The sequence below is a fragment of the Phasianus colchicus genome, chromosome 14 (genome assembly GCF_987193195.1).
Source record: "Phasianus colchicus chromosome 14, bPhaCol1.hap1.1, whole genome shotgun sequence".
In the NCBI taxonomy this organism is placed as follows: domain Eukaryota; kingdom Metazoa; phylum Chordata; class Aves; order Galliformes; family Phasianidae; genus Phasianus; species Phasianus colchicus.
Genome location: NC_143449.1, coordinates 2,306,330 through 2,326,435, shown reverse-complemented (window position 1 = coordinate 2,326,435; position 20,106 = coordinate 2,306,330). Strand labels below are relative to the sequence as shown.

The window sequence follows — 20,106 nt, the reverse complement described above, 5'->3', positions numbered from 1 at the left end:
AGAATCTGAAGGAGCCAAAGTTGTCAAAATTATGCGGATCTAAGATCTTCAAAATAAGCTGATCATCTGCCAACATCAGAATGCTTGCTTTGCTGTCTTACATCCCACTAAACCCACTAAAGTCAGCTTACCACTCACCACACCAAGCGCTGAATGCACACGCACAAATTTGACCATTTCATGGCCTTATTTACGTGCTGCTGTTAATTGCTTTTCAGTCTTCTAGAGAATGTCACAGTTTACTGGACAAGGTTTCTACAAACCATGAGAGGTAGTTCTCCAACATGAGATTTTCAGCAGACATAACATTTAATCACCCTCAGTAACAACATGAGTCTTTTGCCATTCACATTTTACTTAAAATTGTTAAACTTGAGAGCTTAATTACCAGTGAGATTTTTGCTTCAATCGGGAAAAAAATATTTTATTAATGCAATCAAACATCATAGACATCCTGCTAAAATCTCTATGAGAGTAAAACAAGCCAAGCATACAACACAGAAGAAAACTTACCCCAAATCCTCATATAAACTAATAATGCAGTGGAAAAATACTGAAATACAAGAAAAAGCATGAAAGCTCATAACATACGTGCAATGCTAATCAGATTCAACAGGTTCCCAACTAGTGCATATCAGGTAAGACGGAAATAGCTTAAAGCCAAAGGACATTTAAAATAATAACCCTGTAAAAACTACAACGACCTTAAATTCACGTCATCTGTTACTCTCTCTTGTTATGACATTATATAAAGGGCTGAAATGACTCCATCTGGAACATCTGGAACACTTCATCAGCTACAGGAAAGAAGGGGACAGGCTCTTCAGCACGGTCTGTTGCGACACAAGGGGAGATGGTTTCAAGTTTAAAGAGGGTAGATGTAGGTTGGATGTAAGGAAAAAGTCTTTTACAGTGTAGGTGGTGAGGCACTGGCACAGGTTGCCCAGGGTGGTGCTGGTGCCCCATTCCTGAAGATGCCCAAGCTCAAGCTGGACAGGCTCTGGGTACCTGATGGAGCTGTGGGTGTCCTTGTTTGCTGCAGGGGAGTTGGACCAGATGGGCTTTAAGGGTCCCTTCCAACTCTAAGGATTCTATGATTCTATGAAGTGTCCAAGGAAAAAAAAAAAAAAAGAAATTCAGACAACAAATTCAGTAATAAGACAAATGAGCTCTCAGCATTCAAATGCTATCAGCCATTAAATAATTCAGAACACAAAACAATCACCGAGGGAAGCAGCTACCGACAGCGCGCTTCTCATCAATCACCGCCCGCACGGCCGGGGCAGCTGCAGACCCGCGGGTGGCGGGCGGAGCCTTGCTGGTGCACAGCGCCTGCAAACAACCGCACAGAACAAAAGCGTCCTTTCCATCTTACCCTTCGCCGCATGAACTTCCTCTGCCTTTCTCAGCTAAAGGTGCGGCCCATCTCTGATCCTACCAGATCATCCTTCTCTTCCTGCCTTTGAGATCCTGCAATTCTGAGACTTCTCGTGGTTTAGAACGTGTTTTCACAGAGCGCTAACGGCCACCGCAACCAGGATTTGCCGTTGGCGAGCTCGGCCGCTTTCCCGTGTGTAAACGTCACTACTTCTCCCCTCCAGCTCTCCCAGCTCTCCCCAGCTCAGCCATCCAGCAGGCGGCAGCGCCCCGGCCCGGCAGTGCCGTGGCCGCCCGGCCGCCGCTCCGCCCCGTCTCGCTCCTTCCGCCGCAGCCGTGAGCGCGGTGCGGAAAGGAGCGCGGCTGGCCGTGCTGTGGTCCGGGCCGGGGTAAGGCCGGCCGAAGCCGGGTGCTGCCGGCTGTGCTTGCGTATCCGAAACCCGGCGGGTTCCGATGAAAGCAGAGATGAAGGTCGGCTGCCTTTCCTTCCGCCAGCCCTACGCCGGGCTGGTTTTAAACCAAGTCAAGACCATAGAGACTCGCTGGCGGCCGCTGCTCGCCAAGTACCGGAACCGCACCGTGGCCGTTCATATCGCCGTTAAGGACTGGGAGGATGAGTCGTGGAGGGCGATTCTTTTGGATAGGCTGGGAATGACGCTGCAGGAGGTGCAAGAGCTGCTGGATAAAGGGGAGCAATTCGGCAGAGGAGTTATCGCAGGTAAGCAGCTCCGGGCCGTGCGTTTCCTAGAGAGCTTTTCGTCTGTCGGCGTGTTTTCTTCAGACGGGTGCGTGCCTGCTTTGCACGGCCGGGCTCGTCGTGGCATCGCCATCCGGCTGTGCTGGGTGCTGCTGCTGCTCCCCGGGCTGAGCAACTCTGGTGGCAGTTCCACTTTCTTTTTTTGTATTTTTGAGCTTAGGAAATCTTGCAGCGTTTTACGGTACTCGTGGTCAGGTGAACTTATGATATGGCATTGCTTTTCATGTGTTAGATCAATTCTGTTTCAGTTCTACAGCTGCTCTGCCAGTATTATTACTTGGGCAGTGAATGATCTTATTTCTGTAGCACAAAGCTAGGATAGAGTGATGCTTCTTAAATTATTTTGTGCAGAATGTAGGAATGGAATGTTGTTTCTGCTTTGGATATTAAAAATGGGAATTGATCTGAAGAAGTAGAGCAAAGTGTTTTTGTATTTCGTAACTTGTCCTTAGAAATAGCTGGTGTGAAAAGGTAGGAATACCATATATGTTAGTAACATACTTTAGAAATATAGTTGCTGAATTGTGTGATTAATTCTTGCTTGCAAAACTGCAGTAGTTTTTAAATGTTCCAAATAGTATAGGTATAGTATTATGGACTAGAAAGCATATTGTAGGGCTATTCTGTTTGGATAAGAGATCCTCAGCAAAAGAAAAACAGGCTTAACAAAAACAGCAAAGAAGCCAGAGCCTCTGCACACGGCTGGATTGCTTCGCTCTGTGGGTAGGTTGGGATGCAACAGGCAGACATCAGGATACTCCCCTCTGTCCTCCTTCCAAGCTTATCTCTATGCAGGGACGAGCAGATGTCCAGAAACGATGACCAAGTGTTGAATGAGCAAATGTGAGAAGTTAACTAATTAGTGATATATGCTTAGCTAGCAAAAATTGAAGCGTCGAGTAATGGGGCATAAAAGATGGAACACTGTTTTCTGCATGCTCTCCTGCTAGCAGGAGGCCCAACATTGCAATTGGGAATAAAATCTGCTTTATCAGAGATACCATCCTGAGAAATTATTTGGCGATTTCCAACAAGAAGAATAATGTATGTTACTGCTCTGAATACTCACAAAGTTTGTGTCAAACATTCCCTCTTATTGTACGTGTCAAATCAATTTTCACATCCTGTATCTCGTGTTCTCATTTGCATATTTTTAGCTATTCCTGCAAGAGAAATTACTTCTATCACATGTTCCAGGAGATTGTTCTGGTTCTGTGGTGGTGAAAATTGTTAGGTGCTAAGGAATGCGTGGATTGGTAACCTTCATGTAAACTGCATGCTAAACTGAGTAGTTGTAAAAGCTTCCTTGGTAATTTAGTACTTCTAATCCTTAAACAACATTGAAATTCCCTCTTGCAACATGTGATAAAGTAAGTAAATTTTACAAGAGTAAAAAGGGTTCCAAAGAGCAGGAATTTCCATACGGCTTAATGATTTTAAGGTGTTAGTGAAGTCCTGATGGGAGGTGACAGATCAATGAACCTGTTTCAAGGACAAATGTAGGTGAGAAATTTTTGCTAGTTGTTCTGTCTGATTAGTTGCAGGCTTCTACTAACAGAATTATCTATCACTGAGCTGTATTACTGCATGCTTCTGCTGTTCTTCAGCTTACTGTCTTCTTCTGGCAGCATAAATTAGCAGCTTTTTATGTCCTCTGGGAGGTTTTACTTTTGGAAAACTTTTTTCTAGTTTCTCAAACTGTTTTGTTTTCTGATACAGGATTAGTTGACATTGGAGAGACATCCCTGTATCCAGATGATTTACCTCCTGAAAAGATTTTGGAGCTGGAAAACAAAGCTGTTCTCAGTAATCTAGAACAGAAATACTTGACTGTTGTTTCAAATCCAAGATGGCTTCTGGAACCAATCCCTGCAAAAGGGAGCAGAGGAGTGTGGCAGGTCAACATCCCTGATGAACTGATCCCTTCAGAATCATAGGAGTTGGCCCAAACTGCATCTTCTTCTGCCTAAATGCAAACTTCTTGACAGATCACCTGCTTAAATACCAGTGAATTGAACAGTATTCCCTCCAGAAGTAATTGCTTGAAGAATTACTATTTTGAAGGGAGATAATGAAGATCCCCTTTTTTATGATCATTACTGAAAATGAGTGATGTTTTACTAGAAGTTTTATGTACATATAAGTGTAAATAAATCCTAATTTTATAGTGCATGGCCGAGGTAACGTGTTCTGATTTAAAATGACTCCAGCCTAATGTTACGTGATGCATGTGTATCTGGTTATATATGTAAAAAAAAAAGTATTCAGAGAAAAAAAGAAAAGAAACTAACACTAGCAACCTCTCAGTCAGCTGCTGTATCTGAAGCAATTTCTTCAAATTTGGGATTACAAACCACCACTGGGAAACAATTGCTTAAAAGATTGCATGAATCTCATACACTGATCTTGAACTCTTTTGTCACATGAAACAGAGGCGTTACTGTGCTATTCTTCATTTCTAAATGAAATTATTTTCTAGTAGCAAGCCCACACATTCTCTTCAATGAAAGCCAGTGATGCTCACCCCTCTTGGTTTTGGTCTGAAGCTGTTCTCTTTTGGGTGCTAAGCAGGATTCCAGTTAAAAAAAAAAAAGGAGAGGAGAACTGGAGAAGACTTTTTATTAAGACAGATTATTTGAACATTCACATGTCTTGCCTTGGAGCTGCTGAGCTCCTTGGGTGGCATTTGTTCTATTATGCACACAGGGTAGGTGCAGAGAATATGCTCTGCTTTGTTTGTACCAAAGCTTCACTTGCACTTTGGCAGCAGGTAAAGACAATCCTTATTAAGTTTGGGCTGCAGTAGAAAGATCACTGAAAAATGCAAAGGAGATGGCTGCCACCACTTCAACATTGAAAAACAGAGATAACTAAATATCTTAATCTCAAAACATATTAAAAAGGACTTTCAGGAGCATTCTCTCCCTTTTCATAGATTCAGAACAGCTGGAAATAACCAATCTGCATTTGAGCAGCATAGAAACACTTTTTGGATTCTGACCTCAAAAATTCTGATAAACAAAAAGTAGTCAGTGCACATATTATCATTCTCAGCTCCTACACTGAAAATGCTTGTTTGAACATAAATGTGACAAGTGTTCTGAGAAATTAGCTCACACAAAGAGGACCTGACATCTGCCCCCCAGCTGCTGCTTCACCTTGAGAGCTTTTGAACACACCAAAGCTTGGAAGTATTATCTGCTGAATCCCCAGAGATGAAGGTCATGAGTAAGATGTTTCATGTTTCCAATTCCAGAACTTCCAATGGCCCTCTCCTTACTTGCACTTCCTTTTCAAGCTGTTCTAGATAAATCACCACACACTGTCCATTATCATCCCACTGAAGAGTCTGAAATGGAGTGCTTTCAGGAAGGCTCCAAAGCTGCTTAAAAAAAAAATTAAATATATATATATATATATATAAATAAAGAAAGATGGAAAGCTACAGCTCCCATAGAGCTCTCCTTAGTAGAATTAAGCACATTCTTTTTACCTGGGGTTGATGGAAAAGCCTTTTCTAGTGGAGTTCTTGGGGTTGTCCCAGAAGCCTCTCTTTTGCCACGTACTAGTTGAGTCTGCCAAGTTAGCTAGCTTGTTCAGAAGACCAACAAACCTTCTGGTGAAGAAAGCTCTATTTTTTCTCAGCTTAGCTGAATCCTTCAGCAGAAGGTAATTACAGCACCAGCTGGGCTGCATCCTGCTAGCCAGGCCACTAGGAACAAACGGCACCAGCTGAGAAGTTGGTCCACAGGGAGGAACAAGGTGGGCTGCAGCACTAGAAATTAAGTGGAAGATCTTTGCAGCTTTTCAGCTGAATACTTTTCATACACATAGAAGTGTCCATACACTCTTATCATTGCCATACTGAGAGAGGAAATATGATTCATGATATTTAAGCTAAGCTGGGGGTTTGTACAAACAGAAAGAGGAAGTACAAGGCACAGACAGCCAGTGTAGGTGGTAGAACTTGGTGGAATATAGGTTTCAAAGACTAATTTCTCTAAAGCAGCTGGATGCCGAGTAAACCAGTGAAAGCAGATCTCTCCTCAAATGAAAACAACTATACCAACATGGACCAGTTCCTATTTTGAACAGTTTAATCATCTGTACTAAAGATACGATACAGAAAAGTTGGTAATGAAGACTGAGTTAAGATATGTCACCTAACCAACAGCTGTAAAACCTGCAACTAATCTTTCTGGCATAGATTACGCACACAATGCAAGAGGCAACAGTTTATTAAATAGCCAAACTAATGACAGAGTGGCATACACGTTGCTCAGGAGGAGTTAGAAAGTGAACCTGGAAAAGCAACTTCACTCCCAAGCCACTGCAAAAACTGAAGTATGTAACAATCTACATAGCTAACTCAAAAGCATCACGTAAGCTGCTGTACATTCGATTTCCTCCCAAAAATCTTTCTAGTCCTTCCTTCGAAGCACAACAACATCTGTGCTTTCACAATTAAACTAATGATTGTGGCTGAACAGAAAAAAAAAAAGAGTAAAGAGGTACTATATCAAGATATCCACAAACTACTCAGCACAGACATGGAAAATGAGTGTATATTTATAACCCAAAAGACACTTGGAATAGAATAGGCATTTCATACAGGCTTTTTAAAAAAATACTTTTAGATAATACTTATACTGTACAGGACGAGACTTTTAAACAATATATTACACTGCTAAAATGTTCATATAAATACTATACAGGCATGTCTGCCAGGTGAACCATTAGGAAGGTTCACAAAATCTCTGTGGAAAAACTTTCAATCTTCAAGATCTCAGATTTCTGTGATCCAAGCCACTGAATCAAGCAAAAGCTATTTTAAATTAATTGGGACAAGGCATGAGATGAACTGCATTTGTCTGTTGATTCCCAGTTCCAGTTTTAACAGGTTGTCGTCATCTTAATCTGGCATATCGATATTTAATTTGGGAGGTGGAATCACGTATTTCCCAGGACTCTGTGTAATGACCACTCCAGTCTTTTTTCGAAACATCGGTGCAATTTTTGGTTGCTCAGGAACTGGGGTTTCTTCTGCTTCCTCATTATCTTCGTGATGAAGATCATACGAAATATTTCCATATTCACGTAGGAATGGGAAAATCTCAAGCAGGAACTGGCAGAAGTCTTTGCGAATTCCAAACCACCCTAAAAAAACAAACCACCACATTTCACATGACTACCAAACAGAGTTAAAAGTTAACTGAAGAAACCAAGACTACTTCATCTGCCTTCTTAGGTTCTCTTGACTGTTTTCATTAGCAATCTAAAATTTATGTTAGTGCTGTTTCTCAGCATCACTGACAGCAACCATAACATTACAGGTCAGATGATACATACACAAGTGTGCATATGTACATATTACAGCTATATACTATAGCAAGAAGCCAGTACAATTCATGTTAAGCAGCACATCAGTAAATAAACAGAACAAAGAAGGCCTTGCATTACTCCAACAATCAAAAACTGCCACCTGAGAAGACATTCATGCCAATTTTCATTTGATATGCATAGGTTACAGTACCAGAGATGCTGCAATGACATAGATTTACTAATATATGTCAGGCTATGTGTCCAGTATTCCCCAAATACTTCTGTTGTTAGCTTGACAGTAGTATCTCATCCTCGGTATTATCTATTCTAGATTAAAACAACAGTACCTCTTCTGTTTGTCATGTACTTTCTATATAAACATTTGAAAGACAGCATTTAATGAAATGCCACTTGTGACTCAGTAGATGGCACTCTGTTATTAATGAATATCAAAGGTCAGTGTTGAGCATCCTGCCCCACCAAGTCAAACCTTTCAGTGAACCAAGGTAAGGTAATTAAAGATTTGCCTGGGAAGATCCTATAAAACCCATACCCATCATTTTGCAGAGATTATCCTTGATGACCAACTGCTCCATTTCATATATCATACAACCCTAACAAAAGATAAAATGGATGTCTGCCTTTCCAAACTAATTTGGCCGCGAATTATCAACAGCGTGAAAATTCACCCTGAACACTTTTCTACGTAGCTTCCTTTCAACTCTGAAAAATCCTACTACGTTACATTGCCTTGTTGTGAAAAAACACCTAACTGCAACATCCATAGCAACAATTAATAAATACTTACAGTGATTTCCTCCTTTTTGCCCAAATGTTGTTGCCATTAAAGTTATCAGTGAAAGCCACAGAGGAACAAATATGGGTATAAAAGAGAAAGAATTGTGCCCATCAAGTCTGTGTACTAGTAAAATCTAAACAGGAAAAAAATATACAACGTCAGTTTGTAATATCCATCTCCAAGTTTCTCTAAAACATACAGTGATCTTGAACCTTTAGCTTCAGAAATTTAAGGAAAACAGCCTCTACAGCAGTACGAATTAGCAGGTTCACTGTGAAGCAGATTTTACACACAAACATTCAAAAACATGATTCTTGGTTTTCCTTCATATTTACAGTTAATATTTATTCCCAAAAAACACAGGGCATCTTAATTTCAAGTTTAGAGAGACAGAGAGAGAGAGCACACACAATATTCGTCACTCACTGAACAAAGAACAAGATACACAAAACTCCTTACACTTCATCCTACCTCAAAGGTGAGCAGTGGAACTACAATTGTCATCCAGCTGACAGCCATTGTGATGTGTGTCCTCCTTTGTTCAGCAATCACATCCATTGAACGCAAGAACAGAACAGACCAAACAATGTAGTAGAGCACTACTAGGCACAGAAAGGACATCAAGATCCACAATGGAACGCAAACAACCTGAAAGAAAAAAAGAAGTTTACTGCTTTCTGCCCTACCCAATGGTGCACTTTCAGTCTTTATTTATTTATATAAAGTATGAACAGTAAGTTACAGTAAGTATCCACACGTTAAGACTAAAAAAGAAGAATAAAATCAAGGGTAATTCTCCAACCCATTTCATGTCTAACAAAAAAGCTTCAGAAGTCATAGGGACAGTTATGAGCCATATCAACTCTCAGGAATTCCTCAGTAAGCTCTGTGAACTCCATCAAGCCGAAACAATCAAAAGTGAAAATAGTTCTGCTTCAGTAAAACTTTCGTGATTTTGACTGGGCTCAAACAGTACTTGAAATTGACTTCAACGTTTTCTACATTGGACAACTTACTCAAGGAGTTTTCTAAAGGAGATCCTTTACCATGTTTTTTGGAAAATAGTAAGAACAGTCATAATCGTGACAGGTTACTAGCTTTATGGCAGTTTACAGAAATCCAGATATAGAACTTCTGTATTCTAAAACCACATGCTCAGATCTACTGTTTCATATATTGACAGCGACCACAGTAAATGGATTTATATACATGGTAGCATAACAAAAGTTATTTATCACACAATATTTATCTACACATTCCTTAAGTCATCAATCATTTTCCTGGCTAATTTACTGTTCCAACTGGGAACTTCTGCTGAGGACTTTATTTTTTCCCAGCAACTGGCCAGGGCTTAATTACAGTTGATGGCATGCCTCTCTTCCCCAAAGGAAAGAATGCTATGCTCTTATTTGACTTTCAGCAAAGGACTATTAAATAAGCAAAATAGAGATCACAGACTCTGACCATACACATTAACCGCAGCAAGTACTTATATAAAATTTAGTATTTGAACAAGTTGAAGAAGAAAGCACTCTACATACAAGCCATGGCCATCTGATGATCTCATCGAGTCTGAGGGCAATAAATATGAATTGTAGAATATTGACTGAACACAGGATCTCCAGCTAGAAAGAGAAGATACATTGGTTTACGCTTAGCATTATGAGGTTATTCGCAAGACAACTTATGAATCTATCAAAGGAAAAAGCCAAATTATTCAGGCTGGAAAAACAAAAAAGAAATTAGGAAGTAACTTTAACTATTTTCTTTAGATAATAAATATTGATAGATTTGTTTTGAAGTTCTTAAAATCAAAGTTATAAAGTCTGCCTTAAAAAAAATATTTTAATTGCTGCACTAATACATTAAACCTATGTAATTTTCATCTTTAACTAAGAGCAATCCAGTTGAAGCTCAGAGGAAAAAGAAATATACATAATAAAAGACCACATGCAAATTCAATAATTAATTATAATTCAAATTCCCAAGATACCTAGTTTGTGAAGCAGTATAGAAAAACATTAGTTTTTCATTACAAATATTAAATGAAAGGTTGTCACGCACTCCAATCGCTGCTATGTAGGTTGCTCTGAAAGAAACACCTCATAATTATTTCCATGGAAAATACATCAGATACAAAGAGCACAACGACAGTATTTGCTAAAGTAAAATTCTCAACTACAAAACACTGCTTTTCAACTTCATCACTATTAGCTATGCATTTTTGCCAGAGATGAACAAGAGCCTGTCTGGCATACTTGTCAAAATCTGCACAAGTGAAGGTGATCCACTGTTTCAAAGCTGCTATGATTACGTCATTGCTAGGAAAACATTGCCCACATAGTCCATCTTTCATCAGCCCAAAGCAAAGTCAGTCAGAAGGCACCAAATCTGCATGGACTATCTGGTGGGTGTGTTAGGACAGTCCAGCCAAGACTGGTGATGTGCTCCACAATCTACAGACAATTATGGGGCCTGGCGCTATCATGTTGCAAGATTAAGGTTGTCTTTTCTGGCCTGACTCTGCAAAGTCAAGCCTTCAGCTCAGTCAGCATCATGAAGTGGTGGTCAGAATTGATGGCCTGTCCAGGTTCCAGGAAATCTAGAAAGACAACATCTTTCCTATCACAAAAGAGTGCACACAGCTTTATCTATTGAGGAGCTGCATCATGAACTTTTTCCTCTGATGGGGAACTCACATGTTGCTACTCCACAGACTGCTGTTTTGACTGTAGCTCACAGTAATGCCATCATGTCTTGTTACCAGTAATTATGCAATCCAGGGAACTCCCACTGGTTCAATAGGTCCTAACAAATAGGTTGTTCTTTCTGTTCCTGTGTCAGCATTCATGGGACCATCCTGGCATAAACTGTGATTTTCCAACATTGTTACCATTGTTTCCAACGCACTGCAGTCAATATTCAACTCTGTACACAATCTCCTGGTCAGGATCTACTGATTCATGCAGATGAGCTGATTGAGATGCTCTTCACTTTGTGGTGTGATAGCTGTGCATGGCTGTCTGGAACATGACTTCAGTGACTTTCAGGTCACTGTTGCCACTGCTGAGATACACTATTGTGCTCACATCCACTGTTTGGTCTCCATACACGTTCAGAAAATGCCAGTGAATGTCAGTGGGTGCCATTTTTTCCCCACGTGGAGGAATTCAATTCTGCCCCTCTGCTTCATACACACTTTGATGTCAGATGGCATTTTCTAAGACTGCTCTTCTGCTACCATCCATTACACAGCAACAAAGTGGAACAGAACACTGGTTGGTGGTGTGACAGTAGAGGTTGAACTTTCCCACACCTGCCACTGGTATTATGGGCAAACATAATGAAACACTAGACTCAGCAAGATGCTACTCCTGAAGTTTATGGACCAATCCTAGGTGGGTACGAATTTCAAAGATCAAACAGAAACATTAACTGAAAAAACCTCAAGAATATCTGTAGTTAAGTTTAAAACATTTTCTATTTTACTTAACACGTGAATATATAAGCCATCTTTGAAATGAAGTATTCCTCAGAGCTAGTCAATGTGTACTACTTCTCAGTAACATACACGTATATTATGTTCACTTGCATACATTTCTTTGGAATTCATAACACTGGGAGGGAAAAAATTACATTCTAACAGGTGTCAAGCACTTCCATATTTCAGAAGTCTGCACTGTTTAAGTAGGTGTTGCTTTAGCAAAACTAAAGAAACTGGATTTAAAGTAATTTTCTAACACTAACCTTCTGAAAAGTGTAAATAAGTAAAAACACACACACAACTCACACTTCAGCATAGGACCAAGCAACTAGAAGAATGCAAAGGCAAACAGGGAAAAGAATAACTAATGAATATCACGTACAAAAGCAAGCTTTTTCTGAGCTCACAATGATGTTCATATATGCTACTACAATTGCCATAACCCATGGGAAGATCTTGAAAAGTCTCTTTTGGGTTTAAGAAGAATTTCCTGAATCTAGTTAGAGAGGAAAGGAGCTAGAGGCAGAAAACATGAAATTATCATTTTATACCTGCTGCCTGCATTCCCAAATTACAAATTAATCACACTGATTAAAAATAAAAGAAACTTTCAACTCTGATTATCTAGGGCTCAGGAAGTCCAGGGATATTGCTGTCTAACAGTGGAAGGTGTTTTTCAGTAATTTCAGTTTCTGAGTTTCAGTTTCCAAGTTTCTATTACTTTATAGTCAGAGTTTGTGGCGTGTTCTTATAGCACACAATAATAAAAAGACAGGTTTAAGATGTACTGCTATTTGGTAGTTGAAAAAAATAAGAGATGATTCAAAGTATTATTCCCAATCCTAACTTTTCATTTTAGTAGGTCAGGACAAACAAAATAAGGCAGCCATGTATACTATACTTTTCTGAGAGGAACTCTTAAGAAACTCCAACTTGCATTGTTCTAGTTTTATATCACAATTACCTCCAGGGACCTGTCGTGTCGGAATCCCCAAACGCAGGCTGCAACTGACACAGGAGATACAAAAAATAATGGCATGAAGACCAGAAGCCAAAAATGAGTTCCTCTTTCAATTCTGTCACACACCAGAACTTCGAACATCAGCAGTAGCAGGTGGATGCCTACTGCAATCAACATCGCTTTGAACTCCACACACGTTTCTCCTTCTGCTCTAAAAAGAGGTAAAGAGAGTATTCAGTTTACTTGCCAAAGAGAAAGCACACTGCTCTGCAAACAGCCCAAAATGTTTTGTTTACAGTGATTAGTTTTGAGATGGTAACTCTGTTGTTTAAAAAATATACAGCTTACTCCCAACTACCACTGTTAAAATACAGCACTGATGAAGAAACAGGACTTCCTCCCCATAAAGCTGTACAATTCAATTATTTCCACTCAGACAAAAAAGCAAATGGAATTTTCACAATTTGAAAATTTTCTAAGGATTCAATAATTGTGCAGATAAAAAACAGGATTTCTGTGTTACAAACTAAACACTCAAGTTATTTCCTAGCAATGTGCATGATAACCAAGTCTAAAATTACCTGTTTGGTTCCTGCCCCAGCTCTCACTGACTCTACACCTTTCCCCACAAAATGTCTTTAGTCACCTAAATCTGCATATTACAGCAGAATGATACATATTTTTATTTTTTTAAAGTGTTTATAATAACAGCATAGACAGAGAAACTATGTTTTTTTCCTATACAAAGGCAAATCAGACAGTCCTGAACCACACAACAGAATGCATCAGAAGATCTGTGCATAAAACTTCCCATTTTATATCCACCATAGGAAGAAAAGTGGTATGAATTTATAACATTTGATATAAGGTGGCTTCCTTTCCTTAGCATGTTCAAGTTCACATCCCATTGAGATTGTCAGAAAAGTCAGCACTTGTGCATTTAAAGCCTGAAAGCTATTTTAGCTTACACTAATAATTAAAATATCACAGTTACACACCTTTGACAAAGAACAAACAGGAATTTGTAATTTGTCTGCACAAGCACCTCACTTTGGAGATGTTACATGTCTGTATACATCAGTGTGTTAAACTATGTGGTTATTTCTTATCAAAATGTAATTCTAGCCTAAAGAGAATTATCCATCTTCACTGCATATTCAAGAATACCTAACTACCCATTCATCTGTACACTGAGATTACATATCAAGATGAAGAAAAATCCACCATTCTTCAAAATGATCTATATACTTAAGAAGCTGATTTAAGAAAATAATCCAATTAAGTATAGCAGATTTCTAGTGCTATAAAGACACTTTTTATATGGATTACATTAAAGCGAAGAATTGTTCAAACAGAAAGATGAGTTCCCCCATGACAGGTCTTAGCTTCCCAATGACAATATTCCTGAAGCTTGTGAGAAACTGTTGCAACTATGATGAAGACATCCATAGCCACATAATGCTGTCTGCACTCACTTTAAATGATTATCACGAGCTACATGTTAAAAACAAGCCTTCTGGATGTTACATCTTACAGTTTGTAAAAATCTATGTATGGGTTTATTTCAGTAGTAAGATGTCCTACATTCCCTCTGTTCTGCAGAACAAACACCCACAACTTACCGATACTGCGGGTTTCGGGCCCACACTCCTGTTCCCACTGAGGCACCAACAATCACCATCAGCTTCCACAGCCATATTGGAGCAAACACAGCCCAGTAACTCCATTGAATTTTGTCATCCAGACGTAGGGATAGCAACACAGAGAAAAGCAGCAGGCAGGCATAAATAAGAAATTTGCTAGAAAACAAGCAAAAAGAAATTTAGGCAGGCAACTCAATTTGTTAAAGAACAAGTAAATCAGTTGTAGCTAAAGTTGAACAGGACAATTCCTATCAGGAAATGTCTTTCAAAGTTCTTCACAAAAAATCAGATCAGGTCTGAAGAGTCAAAGATTCTACCATAAACATAACATGTAATCTTTCACATATAAAATCCCTGCTTCAAGGGAACACATCTAAAGCATTCCTTCATGACAAACATAACGAATGGACTTCTATAAATAGCTCCCTCCCACAAGGATTTAGTGCAGAGCTGTGCTATTACAGGCTTAGAAACATGCCAGCTGTATGTGTTGTGGAGAAATGCATTCTTTCATAGAAATCAAATAATATGCATTGAAAGTAGGGTGGATGAAGCTACAAAAACGATGTAACTTTGTTTTGAGTGTCAAAGACTGATTAAAGATGAAAGATTGTTACAAGCTGTTATGCAGCAGGCTCCACAGATTGCTTTTACAGTCCATTAAATGAAAGCAATGTTATAGAAAAAAAACAACACCACAGGTTAAGCTTTTAACAAAGTTAGCGACTACCAAGTCAACCTGGTCACTACAATACTGAGGGTCTCCAAGTGAGTTTAGAATAGTTATAACGACACATTTCATAAGCAAGTCAATCTAAGAAGGAACAAGTGTGCACAGAACGTTTGGGAAGGGGCACAGGAACTGTCTGCACCAGCAGGAATGGCACAGATAACTGCACAGGACACAACCTGCTCACACTGCAGGAAGGAAAGAAAGTCACCCACGCTTACGCTGCCATTCAGCAGCGGATCTGCGTTATGAAGCACATCAGCACGCTGCAGCACCGCTCCGCTAATTACGCGTGTCCCGAAGCGCGGATAACGCAACGCGGCACGCTCACTGCGGAGCAAAGCAGCTTGGCAAGAGCCTTCATCCCAGCGGTGTAACTCACACTGCCTGCTTTCACCTCATCACACAGCCATAAAGCACCCAGCAAGTCAGGCTGCCTTGCTGCTATCCACAGCAAGGATCTCAGACGTCTCCTAAGGACGACAAGCAGCACTCGGCAATAACAGAACCCCACAGAGTTCCGGAACGCACTTCCCTGCTTTTCCATCACCTTCAAGTGGGTGTTGAACATCGCTGCAGCAACGAATTTCCTGAAACGTCTGTCGCTCTTCCTCTGGTGCCCGGGCGGACCGAGCACCGCCCTCCGGCACCGCTCCGCAGCCCCGCGGCGCAGCCCGCCCCGCGCACACGCTTTACGGGCTCCTTCCTCACAAATCCTCCGTAACGTTAGCGCCCAGAGGTGAGACCGAGCCCATCCTCCCAGCTGCTCGGCAGGGCGGCGGGAGCCCCGCATTCAGAGCGCCGAAACAAAGGAACGGCGCCCGCAGCCTCCGCGCCCGGACGGCGCACCGCCCCGCAGCCGCCGGCACTGCCCCAGCCCCAGCTCCTGCCCCCCGCGGCCCCCAGCGCCGGACCGGGCCGCCCTCACCTGGGGTTGAAGTCCTGGAACAGGCCCCGCAGATTCATGGCAGCACAACGCCGCTACACCCGCGCTCTACCAGCCGCGCATGGCGTACCGCCGCCGCTCGGCCTGGCTCGGCCTGACCCGGCCTCGCGCCGCTCCGCCCCGCCGGAACCGGGCGGGCAGCCGGCCTGGCGCACGCGCACCGCGCTCCCTCCGCCGGGAAGAAGGCGGCCCGCTCACGGCCTCGGGTGCGCTGCTGCGCATGCGCCGAGCGGAAGCGCTGCGCCACGGGGCGGCTGGTGTGGTGTGAGGCCCTGAGCTGTGGTTGATGTGGGGGTCGGGCTGTTCGGTGGAATTGCTGCCAGCTGGCCCACTCGTGGGTTAAACTCATCTCCGGCCTAATCACTGGGATGAGTGATCTCAAAGTGTTATTGAAAGGTGGGAAAATAAGCTGATCGTTGCACCCGGTATCACCCAGCTGGCGGCATTGTGGTTAACGGCTTTGGAGTGATGAGAAGGAGGCAGGATTTTTGCCGGCGTTCTTCCTAACTACACTGTCATCTGTAGCACCTCAGCTGTGGGCAGGATTTCAGGCGTTATCTCTGGCTTACTGCTGTGGATGCTGTACAGTGCATTTCCTCATTGCTGTAGCTGTATGTCAGTGTGCACAGGTGGGAAAAAGCAAATGCAGCGTCGAAAGGGAAAGACTTCTCAAAAGTTGTTTGCTGTGAGAGTGGTGAGGTGCTGAAACAGCTGCCCAGAGAGGCTGTGGATGCCCCGTCCATCCCTGGAGGTGTTCAAGGCCGGGTTGGATGGGGCCCTGGGCAACCTGGGCTGCTATGAAATGGGGAGGTTGGTGGCCCTGCGTGAGGCAGCGGGTTGGAGATTCATCATCCTTGAGGCCCCTTCCAACCCAGCCATTCTGTGATTCTGTGAAAAAGTTGGCAGCTGCTTTCATTTCTGTTTTGGATGTGATCACATCTGCTGTTTAAATGTCCCTGACTCGGGTTGAAATTCACAATTGCACAGGTAAGAGCTGCAAGAGTGATTAAATGCTGAGGGAATAACGTGTCCTGATGAACTGAGTATTTCAGTGACACTGAGATTGCTTCTGTTGTCTAAGTACTGAGAAAACAGTAGGTACTGAAGAACTTCAACGAGAATGAAGGCTGACAATTTAAGCTAAATATACTCAGATTAAAAATGAGAGCTATTTTTTCTCTCCATCCATTCCATAAATGCACCTTATTAGCTACTGGGACAAATTGCTCTGAGAAACAGATTTTTTCATTTTTAATGAAAATCAGGTGCTGTCTGGAAGGTACATGCTAACTAAACTCAAGTCAATGGGCTTAACAGTAACGGATTATGAAATCAAATACCTGGTCAGGACAGTACTGGTGGTAGGTGAATTAGATGATCTTAGAGGTGTTTTCCAACCTTGGTGATTCTATGATTCTATGATGAATTGCACTATTTTGTGATAGGTTATTTCTGAACTTAAAATTTCCATACCTCCTCAATAATCAGGATTGCATTGTAATTGAAATGTTAACAAAAGAGAAAACAATTGTATCTTGAGCTCTAGAGTTTTCTAGCTCCATCATAAAAAAAGATTAAAAAAAAATAATTAAAAAACAAAAACAAAAAAACAGGAAAAGGAAATGAGCTAAGTCTTCATCCAGTGCTTACAAGGCTGCTAATTTATATAAGCTAAGGAACTTATATGCAATGTGATGACTTCTTAAAAGCCATAGCTGGTTGTAGCCTCTGACAGCATTCATCAGATAAAGTGGTTCAAATAAAAAATGTGATTAATTCATGGCAAAGTGCAGGTGCAATTTTAACCCTGTTGGCAACAGCACAAATACCTGACATATTTCCACACCAGGAGCTTTCTGTGTAATATTTTCAATTCAAGGCAAGCATATGTCAGGGCATAAGAGAAAGCAAAGACAAGTTGACACAAGTAATAGTAGCAGGGAGGGTGTGTGAGGAGACTGGTAAGCAATCAGGTTGAGAGAGATGTGTGAAAACGTAATGGAAGAAAGGAGAGGGAAAGGAAAGGATGAAGGTTAGGCAGTCTTCAGATAGTGATGAGATAAAAAGGTCCCATGTAATAGGACCTGTGGCAGTACACTACACAAACTTCTGAAAAAAAGACAAGTTACAAAGCTTGAAGAAATTAAAATTAGAACTTTTTTTTTATTCTGCTCTTTCAAATGTTGAGCTTTACTAGTTTGAAAAAGAGAACACATGCATAATGTATTTATTCAAAACAAAATAAATCTTTCACAACATATGAAGAAACTACTAGACAAGGCAGTACCTGTGGTCATTATCCTCACACAGATGCAATTATAAAACAAAGTCAAAATAATATTAACAAGAAATTAACTTATAATAATTTAGAAGCTTAGTAAAGCAGCATGTGTATTTAAATAATATTCATTAAGGTTCATAGGAGTAAATCAAGAAAGATTTATTCTGCAGTTGCAATGTTGGCTGACTGCCCAGACAGCAAAATCATTCCTGCAGAACTAGAAAATAAATCCCAAGTTCCAGAAAATAGAGAGACAAAAGCTAATAAATAAATAAATAAAGGGAGGAGGGGGGGAGATAACTGGGTAAAAGGAAAACAGCTCTTTGCTGTTTGCAGGGCCACAGCTGAGAAAATGTCCATTTTATTTGCTTTTATTTATTTTTTCTTTTCGTGAAGAAATATGTAACACATTTAGATCGCTGTAGGATAGTGGAATAGTGGACTTTCCCCCAGAAGATGCTGTCAGATGCTAAGCAGATGCTGTCAGATCTGACACATTCTGTGTGTTGCTTCTCTGTCTGTAAAATAACTGTTCTTGCTGCAGGTGATGAAGATGGGTTGTAAAGAGGTGGGCACAGAAAAGATGATGCACACAGGGCTGTTTCGTGGCACTGCTGGAGTGCATACATCACAGACAAATCTATGCATGCACCAGTGCTTCCCTGCTGTACTCCAGCTTCCACACTCACCTGGGGACATACAACCTGTGGTGTGAAAGCTGTTTTCTTTACATTCTTCCATTTCACTATCCTGCTCATCCTTAATGCGATCTTCTGGTACGTTAGTACGGGTGGGAACAATGAAGATGCCTGAGTGCAGGCAGGCTGCACTGGGAGGCTGGACTCTGCACCAGGCCCAGGGCTCACAAGTACTGTGGTGTCCAAGCTGAGTGCATTCGTTTGCGTAGGTACCCTGGGAAGTCACTGCCTGGCCTTGTAGCTGGCAAATGTCAGTGGTGTTACCACCCAGAGCCAAATTAAATGCTTTTCTTCTCTCCTCCTGACTGCTAAGTTTCTTTAGTTTGCTTTTAGCCTGTTCAAATAGTCTTTTATTTTGGAATTTTATTTATATCTGGGAAGTTCGTAAGTATCCACAGAGCTGCTGTAGGGTTTCAGAGCCAAGAGACAGAGAGCAGAGCAGTTGAGAAGTGGCTACTGAAGGATATATGTTCATTTTTGTCGAGCCCAGTAAAACAAAAAACAAAATGACACGGGGAGCAGACAGCAGGCTATGGTATCAGTCACCTCCATTCAACCCCTTTCAGCTAAATCTAATAGCTTAGGAATGAAAATTATTTATTTTCCTGATCTGAGCAATTAGTCAAAATGCTTCTTCACAATGCCATCCAAATGTTTATGATGCTGTGAGAAAGCAGCTAATAGCTCATAAAACGTAGAGCAGAGCCATTAGAGAGAAAACAACAGCAGTACTTTCTACTGTAGATTAGATAGTCAGCCTGTCCATCCAAACTTGATTCCTTTAAGATTTATGATTATCTGTTTGCCTTTTTTTTCCTGGCTCATAGGTAATAGGGTATTAAAAGAGACATTATTAATTGTAATATCCTACTTTCCTTCCATTAAATTGTCTGTTGAAGTTGTTACTTAGATAACCAGAAACTGACATTAGTAGCCATAATTAAATTCCTATTAAATTCTTGCCTAAAATGAGGAGGAATACTTTTGAACTTAAAATAGTAATTAATCCAACTGTGAATTGTGTGCCTGAATACAATTTTCTTTTTGTGTTTCAGTGAATTTCTGTATAAAGGTGAAAATATTATCCAGTAACAGTTAATTTTGCATA

The 20,106-nt window shown here is 41.0% G+C and overlaps 2 protein-coding genes across 2 annotated transcripts; one reads left to right on the top strand and one right to left on the bottom strand.

The window, feature by feature from the left end:
- Positions 1-1,705: 1,705 nt before the first annotated feature.
- Positions 1,706-4,306, top strand: LOC116234856 (protein EOLA1-like). The gene is made up of 2 exons (XM_031602676.2): positions 1,706-2,095; positions 3,854-4,306. The coding sequence occupies exons 1-2, from the start codon at positions 1,831-1,833 to the stop codon at positions 4,069-4,071; spliced, it is 483 nt and encodes a 160-aa protein (XP_031458536.1). The 5' UTR covers positions 1,706-1,830; the 3' UTR covers positions 4,072-4,306.
- Positions 4,307-6,354: 2,048 nt separating this feature from the next.
- On the bottom strand, positions 6,355-16,183 carry TMEM185A (transmembrane protein 185A). Its single transcript, XM_031602675.2, has 7 exons — positions 16,002-16,183; positions 14,323-14,499; positions 12,704-12,911; positions 9,797-9,880; positions 8,727-8,903; positions 8,265-8,388; positions 6,355-7,291 (listed from the first exon to the last, which is right to left on the bottom strand). The coding sequence occupies exons 1-7, from the start codon at positions 16,037-16,039 to the stop codon at positions 7,047-7,049; spliced, it is 1,053 nt and encodes a 350-aa protein (XP_031458535.1). The 5' UTR covers positions 16,040-16,183; the 3' UTR covers positions 6,355-7,046.
- Between the last annotated feature and the right edge of the window lie 3,923 nt (positions 16,184-20,106).

Excerpts from the sequence above, each read along its gene's own strand:
- LOC116234856 (XM_031602676.2), top strand. The coding sequence starts at position 1,831 with ATGAAAGCAGAGATGAAGGTCGGCTGCCTTTCCTTCCGCCAGCCCTAC. Across the intron at positions 2,096-3,853 it reads CGGCAGAGGAGTTATCGCAG|GATTAGTTGACATTGGAGAG; the intron begins GTAAGCAGCTCC and ends TTTCTGATACAG.
- TMEM185A (XM_031602675.2), bottom strand. The coding sequence starts at position 16,039 with ATGAATCTGCGGGGCCTGTTCCAGGACTTCAACCCCAG. Across the intron at positions 9,881-12,703 it reads GACACGACAGGTCCCTGGAG|CTGGAGATCCTGTGTTCAGT; the intron begins GTAATTGTGATA and ends TTCTCTTTCTAG. Across the intron at positions 7,292-8,264 it reads GCAAAAAGGAGGAAATCACT|GGTGGTTTGGAATTCGCAAA; the intron begins GTAAGTATTTAT and ends TTGTTTTTTTAG.